The sequence below is a fragment of the Pleurodeles waltl genome, chromosome 6, assembly GCF_031143425.1.
Source record: "Pleurodeles waltl isolate 20211129_DDA chromosome 6, aPleWal1.hap1.20221129, whole genome shotgun sequence".
NCBI classification, from domain to species: domain Eukaryota; kingdom Metazoa; phylum Chordata; class Amphibia; order Caudata; family Salamandridae; genus Pleurodeles; species Pleurodeles waltl.
This window is the reverse complement of record NC_090445.1, coordinates 1,189,205,766-1,189,228,918: the sequence shown is the minus strand read 5'-3', so window position 1 is coordinate 1,189,228,918 and position 23,153 is coordinate 1,189,205,766. Positions and strand designations below refer to the sequence as shown.

General features: G+C 45.6%; 1 protein-coding gene across 1 annotated transcript in view; it reads left to right on the top strand.

Moving 5' to 3' along the window:
* TLL2 (tolloid like 2) overlaps positions 1-23,153 on the top strand; it is a 1,863,287-nt gene that overhangs the window by 1,230,352 nt on the left and 609,782 nt on the right. The window contains exon 9 of the mRNA XM_069240439.1: positions 21,587-21,702. Coding sequence (XP_069096540.1) covers positions 21,587-21,702 — 116 coding nt within the window. The remainder of the gene's footprint in view (positions 1-21,586; positions 21,703-23,153) is intronic.

Genomic DNA, 23,153 nt, shown 5'->3' with positions numbered 1-23,153 from the left:
TAATTGCCACTATTCCGATTGAGAAAACTGTTGAGGTCTCTGTGGTCACAGAGTTGGGGATGTGAAGGACACTGGAACGCGGCCCATGCGAGAAAGAAGAACAAAGGCAATGGGACACACACAGGTAATATTGTGGCGTTTGAATCATGTAATACAGTGTCTACAGATGCATATGTGATAATTTTCAGAAAGCTTTCGATAGATTTTGAGTCATATTTGAAAGTTGCATTGCAGGAAAAACAAAGATCTAATATATTGGTCTTTGACAACATAAAAGTCCATATTAAATAAATAAAAGCCCTTTAAACTGCATTCAAATTTTAGTTCTCTGAAAGGGTTTCTTGTATCTGTGTGATATTTACTTTTGTAGTTCGTGTAACTTAAATAGCACGCGCTGGCAATGGCAATAGGTCTTAATGTATTGTGCTTAATCATTCCAACAGACATGTACACGTGTGTTAATTCTATACGTCATGTCTCTGGCAATCTTGCCTCTTTCTAGTCCTCCAATATCTGTTCCCTAAGCTTTAGTTCTGTGCGCTACTTTTTATTCCTCGGTCTGGGGAATAAAAAGAAGACCCATCACAAGCTTGAGGAATAAAAAAACAGCGCAGACATAGGAGGCATACAAAGAGCCCTATTGCACAGAAAAAGGCACACGTAGTCTGTACTAATTTGTGCATGTGTGTATTTGCATAAGTTATGCACAAGTGCATTGACGGTAGACCTGTTGGCTTTTTCACCATTTCATCTCCATTATAGCATTTGGTTGGTGTGTTGAGGTCAGAGTTTTAACAGGAATTTAGATGTGAGTTGACTAATCCAATCTGAGAAGTTTAGAGATTAGTATGTGGAGAATCTTTCTGAAAATAAGGACCAGAGTGGGATCCAGACTGTGAATGGGAACGGTGCAATACAGTAGTAAGTTGTTGTCTAATAAGAAGGATTTGAGGAGGGGGCGTATGAGTGTCCTCATCTTTTTCTAAGTGGAAGTTGAAATTTCCCAACAAAATCTGATCGGTAGAGGTGGGGAATTGTTTACTGTTATAAATAGGGTGCCAATCAATACAACCTTGCTTGCTGTCAACAAGGTGATCTCCACAGTAAAGCTTTGGAATGAACGGGAGATTTTTTGAAATGCTGCTTTGTTATTTTTTGTACGTACAATAAAACAGTAGTAACAATGGGACAGCCAATGTTTATTGAGTTAATTAGTTTGCATTAAGGAGCTCACTGTGGATGTAGGCAACTCCCCTACCATGCTTCACTTCTTGTTGATAAGGAGGATGTTGTATAGGAATGGTACATTTCTTTTGAAAGGTGCCCCATCTTGTCTTTCATTAATTCATATATGTAGTTTTAATATATTGTTTTTGCATTTATATAAGGCTTTTTCCCCTTGACTATGTGCTGGAGCACTTTGCCGATGGGTACAAAAACTAGCCCGTGAGATGTCTACATTTCGATATATTTGTCACGCATATGGGGTCCCAGTTTGTTATAGTAGTTTTCACTCAAATGTTCAACTGTTTGAAAACAGTTGTCATGCAAACTGTCATGCACTGTTTACTTGAGATTGCGCAACCTGTGTTACTGGTGTAATTAAGAAGATTGAGCATGGAGTCGTGAAATGACCATGCAAGCGGCCATGAAAGGCTCATGCAAATACTCTCACATGGGTCTTGCAAGCAGATGTTGCATTTATATGTAGCGCTTTCTACGCCTTATGATGCCCTGAAAAGTTTAACAGATGGAGAGCATGCTATTCTGTGGGAACATTTGAGTGAAGGAGCAAATCCGTAGTATGGACTATGTGATTGAGAAGTAGTACACACTTATGCAAGCAGTCATGCAAGCACATAAATAGCATCTAGAAAAAGTGGTCCCAGTGAATCCATGTGGAATCATCTAACTAGCGACAAAAGTCCATGGCAGTAGAGCTAACCCACTAGAAAGTACTAATGAGAGTCCAAAAGCAAAGAATGCCTAACCACTGAAGGTACAGTTACAGGTACACCAAAGGGCCAATATATGGAGACCACTGATGTAGGAAGGTAGCCTCTTTCTAGCGTTGTTACCCCGACTTTTGGCCTGTTTGTGAGTATATATCAGGGTGTTTTTACTGTCTCACTGGGATCCTGCTAGCCAGGGCCCAGTGCTCATAGTGAAAACCCTATGTTGTCAGTGTGTTTGATATGTGTCACTGGGATCCTGCTAGTCAGGACCCCAGTGCTCATATGTTTGTGGCCTATATGTGTTCCCTGTGTGGTTCCTAACTGTATCACTGAGGCTCTGCTAACCAGAACCTCAGTGTTTATGCTCTCTCCGCTTTCTAAAATTGTCACTGCAGGCTAGTGACTAATTTTACCAATTCTCATTGGCACACTGGTACACCCATATAATTCCCTTGTATATGGTACTTAGGTACTCAGGGTATTGGGGTTCCAGGAGATCCCTATGGACTGCAGCATTTCTTTTGCCACCCATAGGGTGCTCAGACAATTCTTACACAGGCCTGCCACTGCAGCCTGAGTGAAATAACGTCCACCTTATTTCACAGCCATTTTTCACTGCACATAAGTAACTTATAAGTCACCTATATGTCTAACCCTCACCTGGTGAAGGTTGGGTGCCAAGTTACTTAGTGTGTGGGCACCCTGGCACTAGCCAAGGTGCCCCCACATCGTTCAGGGCAAATTCCCCGAACTTTGTGAGTGCAGGGACACCATTACAAGCGTGCACTGCACATAGGTCACTACCTATGTGTAGCGTCACCATAGTAACTCTGAACATAGCCATGTAACATGTCTAAGATCATGGAATTGTTGGGGGGGGGTAATTCCATGATCCCCTGGGTCTCTTGCACAGAACCCGGGAACTGCCAAACTGGCTTTCCGGGGTTTCCACTGCAGCTACTGCTGCTGCCAACCTCACTGCAGCTACTGCTGCTGCCAACCCCTCAGGCAGGATTCTGCCCTCCTGGGGTCTGGGCAGCCCCAGCCCAGGAAGGCAGAACAAAGGATTTTCTCTGAGAGAGGGTGTTACACCCTCTCCCTTTGGAAATAGGTGTGAAGGGCTGGGGAGGAGTAGCCTCCCCCAGCCTCTGGAAATGCTTTGATGGGCACAGATGGTGCCCATCTCTGCATAAGCCAGTCTACACCGGTTCAGGGATCCCCCAGCCCTGCTCTGGCACGAAACTGGACAAAGGAAAGGGGAGTGACCACTCCGCTGACCAGTACCTCCCAGGTTAGGTGCCCAGAGCTCCTCCAGTGTGTCCCAGACCTCTGCCATCTTGGATTCAGAGGTGTTGGGGGCACACTGGACTGCTCTGAGTGGCCAGTGCCAGCAGGTGACGTCAGAGACCCCCTCTGATAGGCTCTTACCTCTCTTGGTAGCCAATCCTCCTTACTTGATAGCCAAACCTCCTTTTCTGGCTATTTAGGGTCTCTCCTCTGGGGTATTCTTCAGATAACGAATGCAAGAGCTCACCAGAGTTCCTCTGCACTTCCCTCTTCGACTTCTGCCAAGGATCAACTGCTGACTGCTCCAGGACGCCTGCAAAACCGCAACAAAGTAGCAAGACGACTACCAGCAACATTGTAGCGCCTCATCCTGCTGGCTTTCTCGACTGTTTCCTGGTGGTGCATGCTCTGGGGGCTGGCTGCCTTCACCCTGTACGGGAAGCCAAGAAGAAATCTCCTGTGGGTCGACGGAATCTTCCCCCTGCTAACGCGGGCACCAAGACTGCATCACTGGTCCTCTGGGTCCCCTCTCATCCTGACGAGCGTGGTCCCTGGAACACAGGAGCTAGATCCAAGTGACCCCCACAGTCCAGTGATCCTTCAGTCCAAGTTTGGTGGAGGTAAGTCTTTGCCTCCCCACGCTAGACTGCAAACCTGTGTACTGCGTGATTTGCAGCTGCTCCGGCTTCTGTGCACTTCTCTAAGGATTCCTTTGTGCACAGCCTAGCCTGGGTCCCCAGCACTCAGTCCTGCAGTGCTCAACCCTCTGTGTTGGACTCCGACGTTGTGGGACCCTCCTTTTTGACTCTGAGTCGACCGCTGTCCTCAGATCTTCCAAGTGCCTGCTCCGGTACTTCTGCGGGTGCTGCCTGCTTCTGCAGAGGCTCTCTGAGTTGCTGAGTGCCCCCTCTGTCTCCTCCTCCAAGGGGCGACATCCTAGTCCTTCCTGGTCCCCAGCAGCACCCAAAAACTCTACCACGATCCTTGCAGCTACCAAGGCTTGTTTATGGTATTTCTGCGTGGAAACACTTTGCAACATCCAGCACGCCGTGGGACATCTTCCATCCAAAGGAGAAGTTCCTAGCCCTTTTCGTTGTTGCAGAACATTCGGCTTCTTCCACCCGGAGGCAGCCTCTTTGCACCTTCATCCAGGGTTTCCTGAGCTCCTGCCCCCCCAGACACTTGCTCCCCTTGACTTGCAGGTCCTCAGGTCCAGGAATCCGTCTTCAGTGCTTTGTTGGTGTTTGTGGTTCTTGCAGAATCCCCCTATCATGACTATTGTGTCCTTTTGGGGTAGTAGGGGAACTTTACTCCTACTTTTCAGGGTCTTAGGGTGGGGTATCTTGGACACCCTGACTGTTTTCTTACAGTCCCAGCCACCCCCTACAAGCTCCCATAGGTCTGGGGTCCATTCGTGATTCGCATTACACTTTTGGAGTATATGGTTTGTGTTGCCCCTAGACCTATGTTCACTTATTGCATCCTATTGTAATTCTAAACTGTTTGCATTACTTTTCTTACTATTACTTACTTGTTTTGGGTTTGTGTACATATAACTTGTGTATATTACTTACCTTCTAACTGAGGGTACTCATTGAGATACTTGTGGCATATTGTCATAAAAATAAAGTACCTTTATTTTTAGTAACTCTGAGTATTGTGTTTTCTTATGATATTGTGCTATATGATATAAGTGGTATAGTAGGAGCTTTTCATGTCTTCTAGTTCAGCCTAAGCTGCTTTGCCATAGCTACCCTCTATCAGCCTAAGCTGCTAGAAACACCTCTATTCTACTAATAAGGGATAACTCGACCTGGCACAGGGTGTAAGTACCACAAGGTACCCACTATAAGCCAGGCCAGCCTCCTACAACTGATTAATGACTGAATGCCCATCCACTGGAGACACTGTTAAAAATCAAATGGTTTTTATATAGAATTCACACAGAAGCAACATTATGTCCACCCATTTCAACCACTTTAAGCCACCAAGGAAGTATTATAGGGACCAACAGGGAACTAGTCCATTGAGACCTCCCATGACAGAGAAGGGCACGGGAAGGAAGGCAGAGTTTCTCAACATCTGCCTTCTTCAGGCCCCAACAGGACCAAAGAAGATGTCAGGCTGGACAGACAGACAGGAGTCAAAATAAGGAGGATGGGAATAATTAAAGTGGACCCCGACTACAGCAAAAGAAGAACTCTGTGTATCGTGGCTGAGGAAGAGAGGGCTTCAAAAAGTAGCAGTAGTACCCCTGCAATTACTTGCAAATAGGTTGTGTTGCTTAAATATTAATGCCTGTTTTGGGAAAAATTTGACATAAAACTCAATTGGAAAACAGAAGGACACACTGCAAGCCAACTTCCAGAACAAAATGCAAACATTTGTTATTTTATCCGTTTAGTCAAGACAGGCTCTGCGTTTCTAAAATTCCTCCAATTGTTTAGGTCAATAACGGAATTCTTTATGTCTTTAAGATTCTTGTTTGTGTCATTCTTGACTGTGTCTAACCATTGTGATCTTGCTCTTTCTCTTTTTCCTTTTCCTCCCATCATTTTCGACATAATGTTTTTTTCAAGGCGTCTCCCCTTCATATTTTTGGGCCAAAATATTTAAGCTTAATTTTTATCATATATGATTCTAAAGTTCTTTGCTTGATCTGGTCAAGTATTGATTGATTTTTTTCTTCTAGTTGTCTTTGGGATATAGAAAAGCCTTTGCCAGCACCCCAGTTCAAAGGATTCAATTCTCTGACAATCATTGGTATTAGCCATCCAGCTTTTACACCCATGCATTGCTACATCCATGCTTTATTGTTAGCGAGATGTCTTCGCACGTTATGTGTGGCTGAAATGAGAGTTGCTAAAACAACCTTCTGTTTCGGCACTTCTGTTAAGCCTCCATTCAGTTAGTCTGAAAGGTTTCCTAGGGAAGGCCTAGCAAGACAAGATAACAGTGGTGCCTTGTTGAGGCTTTGGCAAGAGTCACCCTGAAAGCCTGTATCAGCCTATAAAAGTGACTACCTGTTTTTGTGTGGCATCTTAACTCAGCTGAACTGATCATGAGGCCCCAGGTGCTTTATCCAACAATGAGGCTGTGTTGTTTCCCTGGCCGGCCTGCATGTGTAGGACACCCTACACCATTAAAGCGCTGGATTGACAGCATTGTGTGGTGAGGATGCTGTGGCAAAATGGTTACAACAAGGGACAGGGTGAGAGCAAATGAGCATCCCGGAGCCCTGGAGTCGTGGTGGGAGAGGCTGGCTGACAGGTTAACTGCAGAGTGCCCAGGTCAATCGTTCTAAGCACCAAAGAAAAACAGAGATGGGAACCTGGAGTCAGTGGAACCATGCAGATGTCCTGAACTGAATGAAGCTACATGTAGGAGGGATGGTGCAGCTAGGTTTGCGGCTTATGCCAGTGGACAGCCCATGAAGCAGGCAGATGACTGAGGGCCAATCAAACAAATTGTATGGACATTTTGCTTCCCCAGTTCATGTGGAATGCAGAACCCCCTTTCCCCTTTGTGTCCTTGATGGAGTGTGCCTCATGGTACCAGAAGGACTGTCGGTCATCAGGCTTACTGTGTTTATTTTGAGGAATTCAGTCTCCTGTCTCTCTTTTTTTCTTCTCCAGGTAGGGAGTCAAGGTGGAACTCAGTCTTGAGCCTTAACAATTTTGAGTAGTGTGCCTTGTTGAACAGAGCCAGAGCAGACCTAATAAACCTGATAAAGGAAGTACAACATTGACTGTTGTGACCAAGTATAGACTAACACAGGCTTGATCACTTGATATGCTGCCCACAGAAGTATAGGTCTTGTTGCTGCTGGCAGGTACTGGACTCACCAATTGAGAGATCTTGGTGTTATGAATCTGCCCCCCTTCCAGCTTTGAGACCATATGTTCCTCCTGCAGACAGCCTGTAATGTATCCCAGGGTGTTCAGCACTTCCTCCAGGCTGGAGGAGTGTCTCGGTCTGTACTCATTTCCTTACTCTGGCCTAAAGCATCACCCCAGGTTGGCCTCTATCTTTGGGTGGCATGTTCCAATGAATGGGAGATGGGTTGCTGGACCGCTGTGTACCCTGCACCACCTTGTATCATCTGGGTCCACATGGTGCTATGGAGCTGTTGACAAGTGTGGACACGTATCTAAACAGGGAAAGTTAGATACACTGGCATGGACTGTGCAGCCTTCCAAACAGTCATCCGCGATCAACTGAACCTGCCTGGAGACCACACTTTGTCCTCTTCCTCCAGTGACATCATACTAAAGACCATTGGTTACTGGCAGCTCTTCTCCGAGGGTAAAATCAGCAAGTGCAGGCTGGATGGTGACATTACTGTGACACGACCTTCAGAGCATAGTGAACAGAAACTGAGGACCAGACCTGATAGCATGAAGATGCAGTACAGAATCTGAATCATCCATCACACAACTTGCAAGCACCACCAAGACTCAGTAAGGTGGGTTGCTAACAGCTATTTGCAGTTAACCTGTTAGTAATGTAACTTTGAGAGGGAACACTTCCTGCAAAATGTACTTCTCACAGTTTCTCCTATCAGAAGAATAGGTTGAACATGCCAATCATGCCTTCACATTGTGGCCTCCTCCCGGTGCACCAAAATGCTCAACTACAAAAATAGTGGTAACATATTGAAAAATGCATGTTCTGTCAGCTATATTCAACCCAGTTGACCAGAGTGGTTCAGAAGCAGCATGAATCATTTCAAGAGATCAAGAAGACGTTGAGTTCTCGAAGTTGAACTATGTGCTGTGCAGTTGATCAAATTAAATATATACAACATACTTCTTTGTAACCATCAAACTGGCTTGAGAATGGGCCATGGAATTGAAAGATCTCATGATGCCATCTCAGCAATCTAAAGCCCTAGTAGCTAATGGCAATGCTGTAGGATGAGACCAATGGAAAAGAGAGGTAGGGCCTGTTTGATTAGGCAAAGGGTTTAACATTTAGGTCCTTATTTGTGGTGCAGAGGATCGACTTTAGTCCATGAAGGCGACGGGGTAAAATACTCTATTGCCCTGATGGAGTATACATCCTTCACATTTAGAGTTGTCTGCAAACCTTGCAGTCATCTCTGAACATTGGCAGGAGCCACTGTCATGCCATTTCCTGTCAATGAGTTAAAAGTTCGATGGACGGTATGTCAAATATGATCACTGCCCGTCAAACGTTTTACTTGTTTTTGGTTTTTCAAAAACGAAATGCCAAAGAAGGATTTTGTTTTTGAAAAATCAAAATTAAGTAACCCCCACACCATGGTAGGTATTTATATACGTGTAGAGCATCATAGTAAAAATTATGTTGATAAAAATGCTTTTTTTAATAAAAAAACAATATTGCACTTATCACACCAAATGTCTAACTCCTTCCCTTTCTCCTGCTTAGTCAGCAATACCATCAAAGATAACACACCATTTGAGTCCTACTACACTAGTGATGAACTCCTTCAGTTTGCTTATTTCATAATATACCTTGACTCTTAACTCAAATTTCAAACCTCAATAATTAATGAGGCGTCTCCAAACTACATACCGAAGAAAACAGGTAATAATATTCACTTAGGACTGCTAGTAATAGAGTACAATACTGACAAGCACAAGTTCCACCAAAGGAGCTGGGATTGTGGTGAAGGCAAGTAGGTCCAATATGATCCAAACTTATGGTGTTTAGAGCTGAACTATATTAATGGGAATTCAAATTCCAGGAAATACTGGTATAATGTCAAGATTGGTTTATAAGAGTAGGTGTCTTTCAAGTCTGGAAACACCAGGCCTTGAAAATCATAAAAGGTTTATTAGACCTGCAGGTCGAGTGACTTCAATAATCTACTCGTAACTGTGATATGCTTGATCCGTAAATGGGTCTCAATAGTGACCCTAGGCAAATAATTTACTTTACAGAGTTTCTTTTTTCTTCATTCTCACATACGAGTGTACATTCAAATATGTGAGCTTAGTATTACTGATGTACAAAGCAACTTCTTTGTTTGATTAAATAGACTAAACATTTGCTCCATGTATAAAAAGAATCTAACCCACATGCAGGGGACGCATGATCCATTTCTTGCCTCTTAGGTTACTAATAGCATTACTACTAGGGCACAAGTGTTTCTAGGTTTACGTTTAACCACTTAAGCATGGTGTAGCTGCACACTGTCATTTACAGAGAGGAAATGTCAATGACATGTCCAAAAACCTTCCCACTAACTTGCAGCTTTACTGATAAAACTATATAATGTATTAACAAATCGGTGAAAATCGGGTTTCAGAAAACATTCATTCTTTGCACATCCCCAAGTAAAGTGTTCTGATTTGTTTTCATCCTATTAAAATATTTTTTCTATCACACAGAAGTACAAACAATGGGCTTTCACAATTACTGAAATATATGTTTTAATGTTTGTACAGTTGACTTAGCTATTTAAATGTTGTGTGTCAGGAAAAAACGGACAACATCCTATAACTCTGCAGTCAGAAGGAAAATTAATTGTAAGACAAACTGACTTTTGACCTCTGTCTCTGAGCACAGAGCAAATGTGACAAGAATAAGATTTAAAGACCTCCTTCCCTTTCTGACTGAATGGAACACCTGTTCCTTGTCAACTTGCCAAAAGGGTGGGGTAGGTCCTGAAAATAGCTCAGCCAGATAAAATATGACAGAGTTTTCCAGGCCTGGACACAATGAAGTTCTCTAAAGAAATAATCAATATGACTTTTTGCTGTGTTTCAATGTTTTAAAGGGTCAGATTCACAAAATGACTCACCAGTTTAAGTTCACTGATGAACCTGAGGTCTCTTGAAGACATCTTCAGAGGGATAGAAGACACAGAAGTCCTCTATTCTTCTATGTGATGGGACAATCATCCTTTCATTAACAGTTTGTGAATTGCCCTATGTGAGTCAGTGGCATCAATGGATTGACAGTCTCAGCATGCCTGAGTTACATCGGGGGGTGGGGGGCAGATGTAGTGGAGTAACCTGAGACCAGGTTTTATTTACACATTGTAGCGAGGACTCATGAAAACACAACAGGCTTCTCTCAGCCTGAAGAGGTAGGGTGTCAGAAAAGTTGAGAACACAACAATAGAATAATCAGGGGTCTCTGACTAGATAGGGGCTTCTCTTGATTGGAATCTGGATCTGGGAAGGTAGTTATATAGCATAGCTCTTTTTCAAGCCGTGCCTCAGAGAGTTAGAGGAAGAAATATTTTGTTGCTTGATCCAAATGATTTCTGTCACAGAAACATAATAATAAATATTGTGGAAAATGTAGAGATTTTTCTTTCCTCATTCTGAGATAGAGTTGACACCTTTCGTCAGTAGCTTACTCAGAGGCAAAGACAGCTTCTTTAAAAACGTCAAAGAAGTCTTTCTTCAGTTACTGGACCATGAAGACAGTCATATGATGGTGACAGATTTGAGAAGTAACTTTCAGAAGTAACTGGGCCAAACCATACAAAGCAGGAGCTGGTATGAAAGGAATTGGTACTATGCAGACCTCTACAGGGGCACCAACACTGTTGAGTGGACCTGGACTGGGTGTTCTTCTAGTGTTTTATATGAATATCAGATGTTACAGTATGGGAGTTTTTCCTTCATGCCTTTAACCCTCGGCTATTACAATGCCTAATTGGGTTTAGAAGACATTGTAATTCCACTAAGGGCTTTAGTACCACACATTGCATTTTGCAAAGTCTGATATTATTTCACATTTATACTTGTGCATGTGTGTGTGTGTGTGTGTGTGTATATATATATATATATATATATATATATATATATATGATCAAGTTTTCTCACCCACTAGGACAAGAAATCAAGACACAAAACGGACAGTTCCAAAATATATTGAAAGAAAAAATGGTCCTCCTCTTGGAACTGTCCGTTTTGTGTCTTGATTTCTTGCCCTAGTGGGTGAGAAAACTTGATCAAATATTAATGGGATTCCCGATCCCATATCAAGACCGCCGCATGTGAGCCTCGATAAGTCGGGGTTCTTTTGGTGATCATATATATATATATATATATATATATATATATATATATATATATATATATATATATATATATATATATTCACTGGAAAAAAACAAAGGTACGGGACACGCCCTAAGGCAACCATAACTCCCCCCCTCACCCCCCCCCCACACCCTTGCACAGTTTTCTCTTCAAAAAATTTACTGCTAATGTTGCATTGATATTTTTAATGATGTTAGAACAGTTGTCAGGGGTTCTATAAAATCTGGGGTAATTAGCAATGTATGGCGTGGATGCGAGTTATAGTTACTTGAAATAACTCTGACTAACACTGGTGAATTCCTGTGGTTTTGTGCGAGTAAATTCAGACCCCAACTATAACATCCCTGTAACCTTTGGGTTTTTTTTCCCAATGAATTTCTATGTTTTTTTTAACGGAAAGTAATTTTAATTACTATATGTTACTCCAACCACTGCCACGCACGGCCAAAGGCCATGCTTGGCGGATATTGGCTGCAGGACCTGTGGCTAACCCTTTATAACCACCCAACCCTGTGACACACTCCCTTTGACATACAATAACCCAGTCCCATGCCATGCACTGCCTTCCCCAGGATAACAAATAGAAAATAGTTAGGGGGGACCATATGTGCCCCCCTGGCCCCGGGGACCACCACCTCCCTGGAGCTGCATAAGATATTCTTTATCAGGGGTACACGGACCCCCACGGGCCCCAGGGACCACAACCTCCCTGAGGTTACATAATAAAAAAAAAGTGGGGGGGGCCACACGGAACACTCCCCCCTCCATTAACCCCTCCCCTGGGTCCCAGGAACCACCACCTCCCCGGGACAACATTAAAAAATATTTATGGAGGCGCAGGGACCCCCTGGTCCCTGGGGACCACCACCTCCCTGGGGCTCTATAATAAAGAAATGTAGGGGGGGTGCAGGGCCTCCCCCCTAGGGACTACCACCTCCCTGGGACATTAGTAAGAAGATATATGGTGGGCCACACATTTACCCCATTGCCCTGGGGACCACCACCTCCCTGGGGCTACATTATGTAAATTGTTAGGGGGCCATGTGGACCCCACCCTGGGCCCAGGGGTCCACCACCTATCCAGGGTGCACATTAAATTAATATAAGGGGGGCCATACAGACCCCCCCCATGCCGGGGGGACCACCATCTCCCTGGGGCCTTTTTTAAAATTTCTAAAATGGGAGTGAGGCCATGTGGCCCCCTTCCTGAGGCAGATTTTGGTCTCGGGCCCAATCCCCCAGGGCTCAGTCACATCCTCATGAGTGCCCCGGCCCCACTCATGTCACCGACTACTGCTCCTTGATGAGGACCATGGGTGGAACCTCAAGGCTCCAGGGGTCCCAGCCGGCTTCCTGCCTCCTGTGAGAGCTAGCATTGCTCCTGCATGCGAGGACCTGCTTCAACTGCAGCTCCCTGCATGTGGGAGCAACATTTTGATCTCTATCCCTGCTCGCATGACAGTGGGCAGGGAAAGAGATGAAAACTCTGCTCCCAGGAAGAGGGAGCTGTTTTAACATTCCCTTCTGCTTGGAGATGAGTTATGTTTGCTTTTACTTGGTGGGAGCTGTAAACTCCTGCCAAGCAAAAGTAAACAGCTACCTCCCGTGGGTGGGCACCTCGGGAGGCAGCAGGAGCCCACCCTGGGGGGTGGCGAACCCCAGGGCCATATATGGCTCCAAGTGGGGGGCTGCATGGCCACCCTCCATGTTTTTTAGAATTTCTATGGCCCGAGGCCGGTGGTGTCTGCACAGATCCTTTATTTGAATTCCTTTGCAGCCCCGGGGATGTGGAGGTCTCTCGGGCCCAGGGTGGTCTGCATGCCCAGCCCCACATATACAGCATGTCGCCCTGGGGACGAGGTGATCCCTGTGGGGGTCTGCGCAGCCCCGGGCACCTTATTTACAATACCCGTGTGGAGGTGGTGATTCCCGGGTCCACTTGGCCCCCGCCTTATTTTAATATTATAGCCCCAGGGAGGTGGTAGTGCTCAGGGGACCTTTGCACCCCCCCACATTAATTATTACATCTAGCCCCCTTCATCAACATAATAAACATATTTAGCCCTGGGGAGGTGGTGGTCCCTGGGGCTTCTAAAAGCCTAGGAGGGGCCCATGTGTGCCCTCTCCTTTATTTTATTGCCAGTGCCCCTGGGACTTTGCCCACCCAGGAGCAAAATCATTTACAAGCATTCTTTTTTTAAATCCACACATAATAAAAGCAAACTTGACCTGCAGACCAAATTCTATCTTTTTACCAAATTTGGTGTAATTCTGTCTAGCAGTTCGGGCTGTAGACGTTTCTAAAGACCCTATGGGAATTACCATGGTAAATTCACTTTTATTGATCCCCACATTGTCTCAGCCCCCGCTTGATGGATCATCCTGAAAATTTCCATGCATAGCAAGGCCCTAAAGGGCACTTTTTTGGAAATATTTGTGAAGATGCATCAAACAGCACCAAAGATATAGCTAAGTCAGAATCGCTTTATCTATGGAAACTAGGTTCTAACTGTAACTACCTACTGGCGACCGCAAGTAGGTAATTTGTGTGTATATATTTATGTATCTGTATGAGGTTACTCCATTCTTCAAAATCCCCTTACCTCCATTTATCTTTACCTGGCCCTTAAACCTAAAATCATCCTTACCTCCATTTACCGCTACCCACCCCAACCCTCAATTCACCCTTACCACCCTTCTACGAATCCCTAAACCCTGTAACATTTTCCTCCCTTACCGCTACCCTCCCCTAAACCCAAAGTGACTTTTACTTCCCTTTACCTCTACTGACTCCTTATTCTTAATCATCCTTAGCTCTGTTTACCTCTCCACTCCGAGACTCTTAATTCAGATCACCTTCCTTTACCTCTGTGCATTACTAAACCTGAAAATCACCCTTTCTCCTTTAACTCAACCCACACTTAAGCCTAAAATCATACTTACCTTCCTTTAGCATGACCCAATCCTTAACCCTAAAATCGTCCTTACCTCATGTCTACCCACACCTAAACCATTTTTTAACAAAAATAACATGAAAATGATTATTATTATTAGATTTTTAAAATGCATGTTCTTATCTTTTTGGAAAAGTACAGCAGGGTAAAGGATGCTTGGTAAAGGTATTTTTATATGCAGGAATGTAGCTTCAGAGGGGGTGTATGGGGTGTTACACTCCGCTAATAAATGTATTCTGTAGAAGATAGTTGGGAACAGGTGCTTTCAGTCAGGTATGGCAAGGTGTCTGTCAGATTTCACCTAGGATTTTTGCATGCACATACAGACTAAAATACATCCCTACACTCATCTGTTTTGAAGTTCTTAAAAAATGTTGGTTATGTTACAAAATATTTTGTTTTAAGTACTGCTAACAAGCCACACTGCTGTCACTTTCAACTGCCCCTTGAGCCCTCCTCTTGTCCTGCTTCTCAGATAATGTATCTTAACAAGGTAGGCCAGCGTGGTTGTTGGGAAATTTGAAGCTCACACCTCTCCAATCTTACTGACCAAGCTACGCCCCTGTTTATTTATACTCACCTGTGTTGTACCTAACTTCAGAGTGAAGACTGAGGGGCATAGACAATGCTGGGTAAAGACTGCATGGTAAAAGCATTCTACTGTTTTATTTGCATCCTTTTTGCCTTTTCCCTTTTCGTGAGGCACAAGGGGAACAATCCCCAGCCACAAAGACTAAGGCACTCTTTAGACTTATGATTTATCTCTCTCATTTCATGTCCTAGAAATAGCAGACAACATCTCATCAGAGTCATATGCACCTACCTGCTTAAAATCTCACCAGGTAGGCTGACAATAACCGCACCAGAGGTTGTATGCCTGCTATCACCAACCATCTCCTGAGTTTAAGCTATTTCTGGACTCAGCTGCTGCATATGTAGTTGGTTTGTGAGTTATAATTTGCTGGTTATCGTGTGAGATAGTGGTCTTAACCATAGCTTGCAAAAGTCAGTGATTTTATGGTTTAATTTGTAATCATATCTGCAATTTAACCGGGTTTCTAAAGTGAGTCACTGAGTTTTTTAAACACACATTGTGCATTGCAAAAGTCTCCCCTGACAGTGTCTGAGCCTCTGATTCTGCTAAATCCATAAAGGAAGATATCTAATAGAGACTTCTAGTTGCAGATTCCTTACCTTTGAATTTCCCCCAGGTATCAGACTGGATTCAGAGATTTTTCTTCTAGGAGTACCCCTGCGTGCCATCAGGTGGCGTTGGTCGACTCCGCAGGCGTCGTTGGCATCGTGGTCGCTGTGATAACGTTGCGGTTGTACACAGGCACCACCCCGGCGCACTGAAGTCAGTTCTTTTCTTTCTGCGCTAGCTTACGTGCAGATGCAAAGAAGAGCTACCCCTAGTCATTTTTTGACTAACGACAACACTCTTGTTGAATTCTTTTTGACAAGTTTTGGAGGCGTCGAGGGATGTCCTGAAGACTGGTTTTTCAAACCCTGTAGCTCCTGTCACTGAATGATGTCGGTGATGGATCCGCATCTCGTCTGCCTTTGGTGTCTGGAGCGTGACCACAACCTGTTGTCATGCTCTGAGTGGAGGGCCATGAACCCTAAGGCTTTTAGAGAGCGGACCCTGAAACTCATGGCGGCCCAGCAGTCAACTCCACGTCACTCCCGGTCTTGTTCAAGAGGAAGGTCAAGAGACCACTCATCGAATCATCACCACTCCACTTCATCCAAGTCATCGGGATGATCGGGTTACAAGGAAAAGAAGCAGAAGAAGGCCAAACGTTCTTCGACTTCACCCCCATTGCTCGGAAGGCACAACGTGGAAAGATCGTTGATGCTCTGGGCCTCTGCCTTCGGAGCCTGCATCTTGGTCGGCTCTGCACCTCTCCGACTTTCTAGGAGCCGGTGCCACCTCTGTCCAACTGAAAGAGCTCTGTGAGGCCATGCACCTCATATTTGTGCAGACTAACCCGTCCTCTGGACCTTCAGGCCCAGGAGAGTCGGTGAGTGCCCCCTTAGGGTCCACCTCAGCGGCTTTGGCCCCGGCTCCAGGGGGCACCTCTAGATCCATTCTTGGATCTGTCCCGACACTGATCGTCCCAACAAGACCTTCCCTGGAGTTGGGACAGACGTCGACGCTCCAGACGTCAATTTGGCCCACAATCAAGGTCGATCCTATATTTGTCCCTGAGGATCCTGAGCCGGAACAATGTAGCTCAACGCCAATTCTGTTTTCCATAGTCTCTCCTGGGCCCAGGGCGGATCCAGACCCTTCTTTCTATGGGTATGGATATGGGGATAGTGTAGAGGGGTCGCTGGACCCTTTAGAATACCAGCTTGACCCTGACATGGACTATTTTCAGGATTTGGGCAATGCTAGCGGACTAGATTCTCTCCTGACACTGGCATGCTTTCTCCCCCTACCATGGCTATGGAGGAGGGAGCCTTATCCTCTGGAGGGGAGAAGGGCTGCTGAGGTTTTGGACCTCGAGCTTCCTTCTGTGGAGGTCAGGACTAACCTCCTGACCGAGATGCTTCAGCCTGTGGCTTGCAGTTCAAAACCCCTCTTTCCCTTTTAATGAATAAGTTACGGACGTCGTACTGGGTACCTTGTCCAAATCCAGCACAGGGGCTCCCGTGAATAAGCCTGCGCTGACTGACCCAAAATTCCTGGCTCAACATCCTACGCCTGAGAGCCTTGTGATCCAGGCTTCTTCGTCATCTGGCACATCCTCTTACGCTCCCCGTATAGGGAATCAAAAAGACTGAATAATATTGGGAAGAAAATGCTTTCTTCCACCAGTCTAGCTCTTCGATCCGTGAACACTGCATGCCTTCTGGGCCGATACTCCTATACTCTCTGGGTAACTGTTGCACAGGTGCTGCCTTGAGTCTAGGAGGAGGCCCAGGCAGTCCTCTCCTAAGTTGTTACTGACGGGAGAGATGCAGCAAAGTTAATGATTTGTTGTGGACGGGATACAACTGACTCACTAGGTAGATCGGTTGCATCGACAATGGCTTTGAGGCACCACACCTGGTTGAGGACGTCTGGCTTTTCAAGGGATGTCCCGCAATCTCTAATGGACATGCCCTTTGATGGCACCCGTCTCTTCGGAGACAAAGTGGACTCAGCGCTCGAGCGCTTTAAGGACTCCTGGGATACGGCTCGGTCCCTTGGCCTCCTCGCCCCTCACAGACCACTTTTCGCCCCTTTTGTGGCAACGGAAGGGGCACTCAGCTGCGTTAATTTCCAACCAACCACCGACCCGTCCATGCTTCACAGCCTCTGCGCAATTGCGGAAGCAGGATCCTATGTGCTTGTGGATCAGGGAGCCAGGGATCCACCCTGTCGACCCCCCCTCTGCTGCCTCCAAACTTTCCTTGTCCTTTGGAACATCCTGGACCAGTTGGCAGCAGGATTCTCCATCACCTGCCCCACTGGGAATCCATCACCATGAAAAATTGAGTGTTTCAAATTGTGTGAAGGGGCTACTCCCTCGCCTTCAAGGCTTCCCCTCTGACCATGCCACCATAATACAATCATCTGTCGATGGATCATTTGGCACTTCTCCGCGAGGAAGGTGAAGGCTTTCTTGGCTAAGGCCGCCATAGAGAGGGTCTGCCCACCAGAGGTAGGTTTGGTTGTTATTCCCGCTACTTTCTCGTGCCCAAAAAGGACACGGCCTTCGCCCTATCCTTGATCTCCGGTCCCTCAATCATCCCCAAAAAGGAGAAGTTCAAAATGCTAACTCTAGCTCAGGTCCTGTCTGCCCCGGACCCTGGAGACTGGATCATAGCGTTGGACTTGCAGGATGCCTAATTTCATATTCCTGTCCTGCTGGCCCACAGATGTTACTTGCCGATTCGTGGTAGTTCACGAATACTTTGTGTTTACAGTGCTCCCCTTCGGCCATACCAGTGCCCCTCGGGTGTTCACGAAAGTGATGGTAGTGGTTGCAGCTCATCTACGCAGGCTAGGGGTTTCAGTCTTCCCCCTACCTCAACGACTGGCTGTTGAAGGCAAACTCGCCCCAGGCTGTCTTCTCCCACCTCCAGACTACGGCAAACCTCCTGCATTCGCTGGGGTTCAATTTAAATGTGCCGATGTCACACCTGACTCCCTCTCAGATGCTCCCTTTCATCAGAGCTGTTCCTCCCAAAAAGCGAGTCCAGGATATTTGGGCTATGATCCTGATGTTTCAGCCTCTATGCTGTATTTCAGTGAGAGTGACTCTGAGGCTGCTGGGCCTCATGGCTTCCTGCATCCTGCTGGTCCAACATGCCAGATGGCATTTGCGTGCTCTGCAGTGGGATCTGAAGTTCCAGTGGGTGCAGCATCAGGGAAATCTCTCTGACAAGGTCCAGATCTCAGAGGGAACGGCACTACATCTGCAGTGGTGGCTATCGAATCCAGATGGGGTCAACGGTAGATCTCTCTCCCTTCCCCAGCCAGATCTCACAGTAGTGACTGATGCATCACTATTGGGATGGGGTTGCTACATGGGCTCCACATCAACCTTTTGGAACTCAGGGTGATCAAACTTGAATTGAAAGTATTCCTTCCTTCTCTCAAAGGGAAGGTGGTATATTTATTCACTGACGACACCACCGCCATGTGGTACTGCAACAAGCAGGGCGAAGTGGGGTCGTGGACCCTCTGTCAAGAGGCTCTTCGCCTCTGGACATGGCTGGAACGCCAGGGCATTTCACTGGTGGTTCAACATCTGGCAGGCTTTCTGAACGCCAGAGCAGATGAACTCAGTCGTCGATGTATAGTCGATCACGAATGGCGTCTCCATCCGGAGGTGGCGCAAGGTCTCTTTCAGCAGTGGGAAGAGCCTTGGTTAGATCTGTTCGTCTCCTCAGAGAATGTGCAATGTCAGCTGTTTTACACGTTTCCAAGGCGACACTTGCTTTTCGTCAAGAGTGGAGCTCAGGCCTCCTTTACGTCTTCCTGCCAATACCACTTCTGCCCAGAGTTCTGAAGAAGATCAGGCACGACCAAGCCCAAGTAATCCTGGTGGCTTCGGACTGGGCACTAAGACTCTGGTCTCCTGAGCTGTTGAGCATGGCCATTGATCCTCCGACCAGCCTGTCTCTTCGGGAGGATCTTCTGTTGGAGCAGCAGCAGGCGGTTCTTCACCCGAACCTGTCCAGTCTCTGTCTCCTTCTGTGGAGATTGAGCAGTGCCAGTTGACAGCTTTCGACCTACCGCCGATAGTCTGTGATGTTAACTTGAAAGCCAGGCGTCCCTCATCCAAAATGGTATACGCCTGTCGTTGGAACAAATTTGTGGCATAGTGTATCAAGAAGTCTGTTGATCCTCTTTCTCAGAGGTTCTCCTCTTCCTTCTTTCTCTTGTCCAGCAGGGTACTACTCTGGGCATCCTCAAGGATTATCTGTGTGCCATCTTTGCCTTTTAAGGCTGTCAGACAAGCCTTCTCTGTTCAAATCTCTCATTGTTGGGAGGTTTCTTAAAGGACTGACCTATATGTTCCCTCCTATCCCATTCATAACGCCCCAATGGGATTTTAACTTAGCCCTCACATATCTCATGTGTGCTGCTTTCGAGCTGCACCACAACTGTCCCCTGCGGCTCTTGACTTTTAAAACTGCCTACTTGATTGCCATCACCTCTGCTTGCAGGCTGTCCCTCCTGACAAGGTGGTGCTTCGTACCAGGGTTTCCTTACTTCCCAAAGTGGTGACACCTTTTCATGTAGGCCAGTTAATCACCTTGCCTACTTTTTTCACCCCCCCACATCCTTCTCATGAGGAGGGAAGACTCCACCGACTGGATCCAAAAAGAACGTTCTACCTAAATCGTTCCAAAGATTTCCAGGTGGACGATCAACTCTTTGTGGGTTATGTGGGTGTGAAGAAAGGAAAGGTGGTGCAGAAGATGACCATCTCGCGATGGGTAGTTCTCTGCATCAAAATGTGCTATGTTTTGGCAAAAAAGCAACCCCCTGAAGGTTTGCGGGCTCATTCTACCAGAGAAACTGCTGCTACCACAGTGTTAGCATGCAGAGTTCCAGTCCTGGATTTCTGCCAGGCAGGACAGGGGCATCCCTGCACATGTTCCCTAAGAATTACTGCCTGGATAGTCAGGTCCGCAGAGGCAGCTACTTCGGCCGTTTGGTGCTGCAGGACTTTGGTGTGATCTTCGTTTGCAGCCCACCACTGAGGATGGTATTGCTTGGGTATCTATTCTAAGATAAGGAATCTGCAACTAGAAATCTCTATCAGATGAACATGTTACTTACCCTGGGTCATGATATATCTGGTAGAAACATATTCTAGTTGCAGATTCCTTACTGACCAGCCCATCGACCACGCTCTGCAAACAGATTTCTAGGAACAGGAACTTCCCTTTAAGGGCCCTAGTTTTGGCGCACCATTCTCAGTGTTCTTTATGTGTCCGCATTACTGTCGTGGAAAGTCATGAAAAGAAACTGAAGTCAGCGCACTGTGGTGGCGCCTATATGTGACTGCGATGTCATCACAGCGACCACAACGCCAACAACACCTGCGGAGTCGACCAACGCAATTTGACAGCGCACAGGGGTACTGCTCAAAGAAAAATCTCTGGATCCAGTCTGATGCCTGGGGGAAGTTCTAAAGTAAGGAATCCTCAACTAGAATATGTCTCTACCAGATATATCGTTACCAAAGGTAAGTAACTTGTTCATAATGACCCTTAATATAGTAATAAATATTTATACAGTCTAGAAACTGTTGGAGGTCGGTAGGATCAACTATCAAACTTGCGAAGTGCAATAGTGAAAGTGCCAGCTGTCAACAACTGTTTCACTTTTGTCTTGGACAATTTGCTTTTCTCTGACACAGCCTAGGGAGATGCAGGACCTGAGGAGAATTCTTCTTTCCTTTCTTTCGAGGCTCCAGTGACACTGTAAAGTATGTGGGAAGAGTGGGGGCAAGGTGTTCTGTTTCCCTCTTGGAGTATGCCTCTCTCACTCTCCTGCTCACCACATATCATGTGGAGGCAGAGGGGAGAGAGAGTTGGGAGGGTGTGAGTAAGAGCATTGAAATGTTGACAGCAGCGGGGTCTTACTAGTGTTTTAGCCCTCTGCTTCTCCATTGTTTTCAGCATATCCGTCAACATTTCAATGTTCTGATAGGAATCAACTTCCTAATATCATGTCAACTCTTCTTGCCCATGTGAAATGTTTTGTTTTTACCAAAGTGACGGGTCGTGACATTTCACATTGCTTAAATGTGCCTCTCCAACACTGTCTTTATTTGGCAACGGTAATACACATAAACTCCAAACACTTTGTTTTCCTTTTTCTTACTTCAAACAGCATGTGGAGAGACTTTACAAGACACAACAGGAAACTTCTCAGCTCCTGGTTTTCCGAATGGTTACCCATCCTACTCACATTGTGTCTGGAGAGTGTCCGTTACTCCAGGCGAGAAGGTACACATCGTATATTAAATTAACACGTTTTTCTTTTACTTATGACGTATATTCAGTTGATGCATTTATTTTAATTTAGTCATTATTTTCATAATACTACCGCATATACATTGAATGACAAATCTATGAAGTATTGTTTCAACTATTCCAGTAAAATAAACATCTCTTCATCCCCTTTTCTATCCACGAACAGCAGTCATTGGACTACAGTTTTTTACAAAACGAGGCTTTGACTCATATCTTCATGGACTACTATTTAATCCTTAAACAGTTATGTAAAAACATCTGTATTTTCTGTGTGGCAGAGATCACATAAAAGGTGCGCTTAACATCTTGGCACAGAATTGAACACTTGCCGCAAAAAAAGTGGTGCTGTGTAGGTCACCAGTTCAAGTTCTGACAAGGCTGACATAGCCTTCCACAGTCCCAGAGGAAATTAAGTTGATTAATAGTAATAATACTACTACAGCTCTTATTTTAGGTTTATCTTTGGTCTTTTATTTAACATTTTGAAAGTATACAAAAAATACACAGAGAAGGACAGCCCATGGAATGGACGTACTGAAACGCAATGCAACATTACAAGATACTGTGGTCGGACGGGTTGTTCAACAAAAGCAGATATTCGGATACATGGAGTAACAGAAAGTGGATACATCAATCAGTGACGTGGCCTGCAGTTGGGCACAGCTTGGAAAACAAGGTTATGACACGGAGGCAGAGGAAATTTGAGGAAGAAAAGGTAATGGGGGTAGTCCGACTTCTGCTGTTCCTGTAACAACAGATATTCCCAAAGTGGTTGCCATATATTTTTTGATCTGGATGTGGGGGGTTGGAGCGTGGAGTACATTTCACTATGGTGTCGCAATATGTTGTGCATTTTAGTCAGGCAGAACGGTGACTGCGACTGCCCCAGTGTAAGGCAATCTCTCGTTTTGCCAGCAGTAGAGCTATGGCTGTGAATCTGCAGACTCCACATGGTATATTCTCAACATACCCCAGTAAGGCGAGGAGCGGATCAGGTTCCAGGTCAGACCCAGTCATCATTGAAACTTGTGTGAAGTTTGAACTCCAATAGCTGCCTATGATGCCACAGGACCATGTCAAGAGTGCAAAGTCTACGTCCTCAGAATGACACCTAGGACAATTGGAGGATTTTGAAGGGTCTATCTTTGCTAGGACACTGGGTGTGGTGTGTGTGCACCATAGAAATTTATAATATAGGAGTTTCTGTCTGTGGTTATGTGATATCAGCTAGGTTTAGTTGCAGCGATAGGACCAGATTTTATCTGAAAGGGGCTGGCCTAATTTGTGTTCCCAGGTTTTCCAGAGTCTAGTATCTCGAGTTGGTGCTAGAGCCACCCATGCATGGTAGAGGTTGGACACCAAGAGTCCACCATCAAGATCAGTTATGACAGGTGACGGGGACAAACTCTTCCATCGCTAGCGGA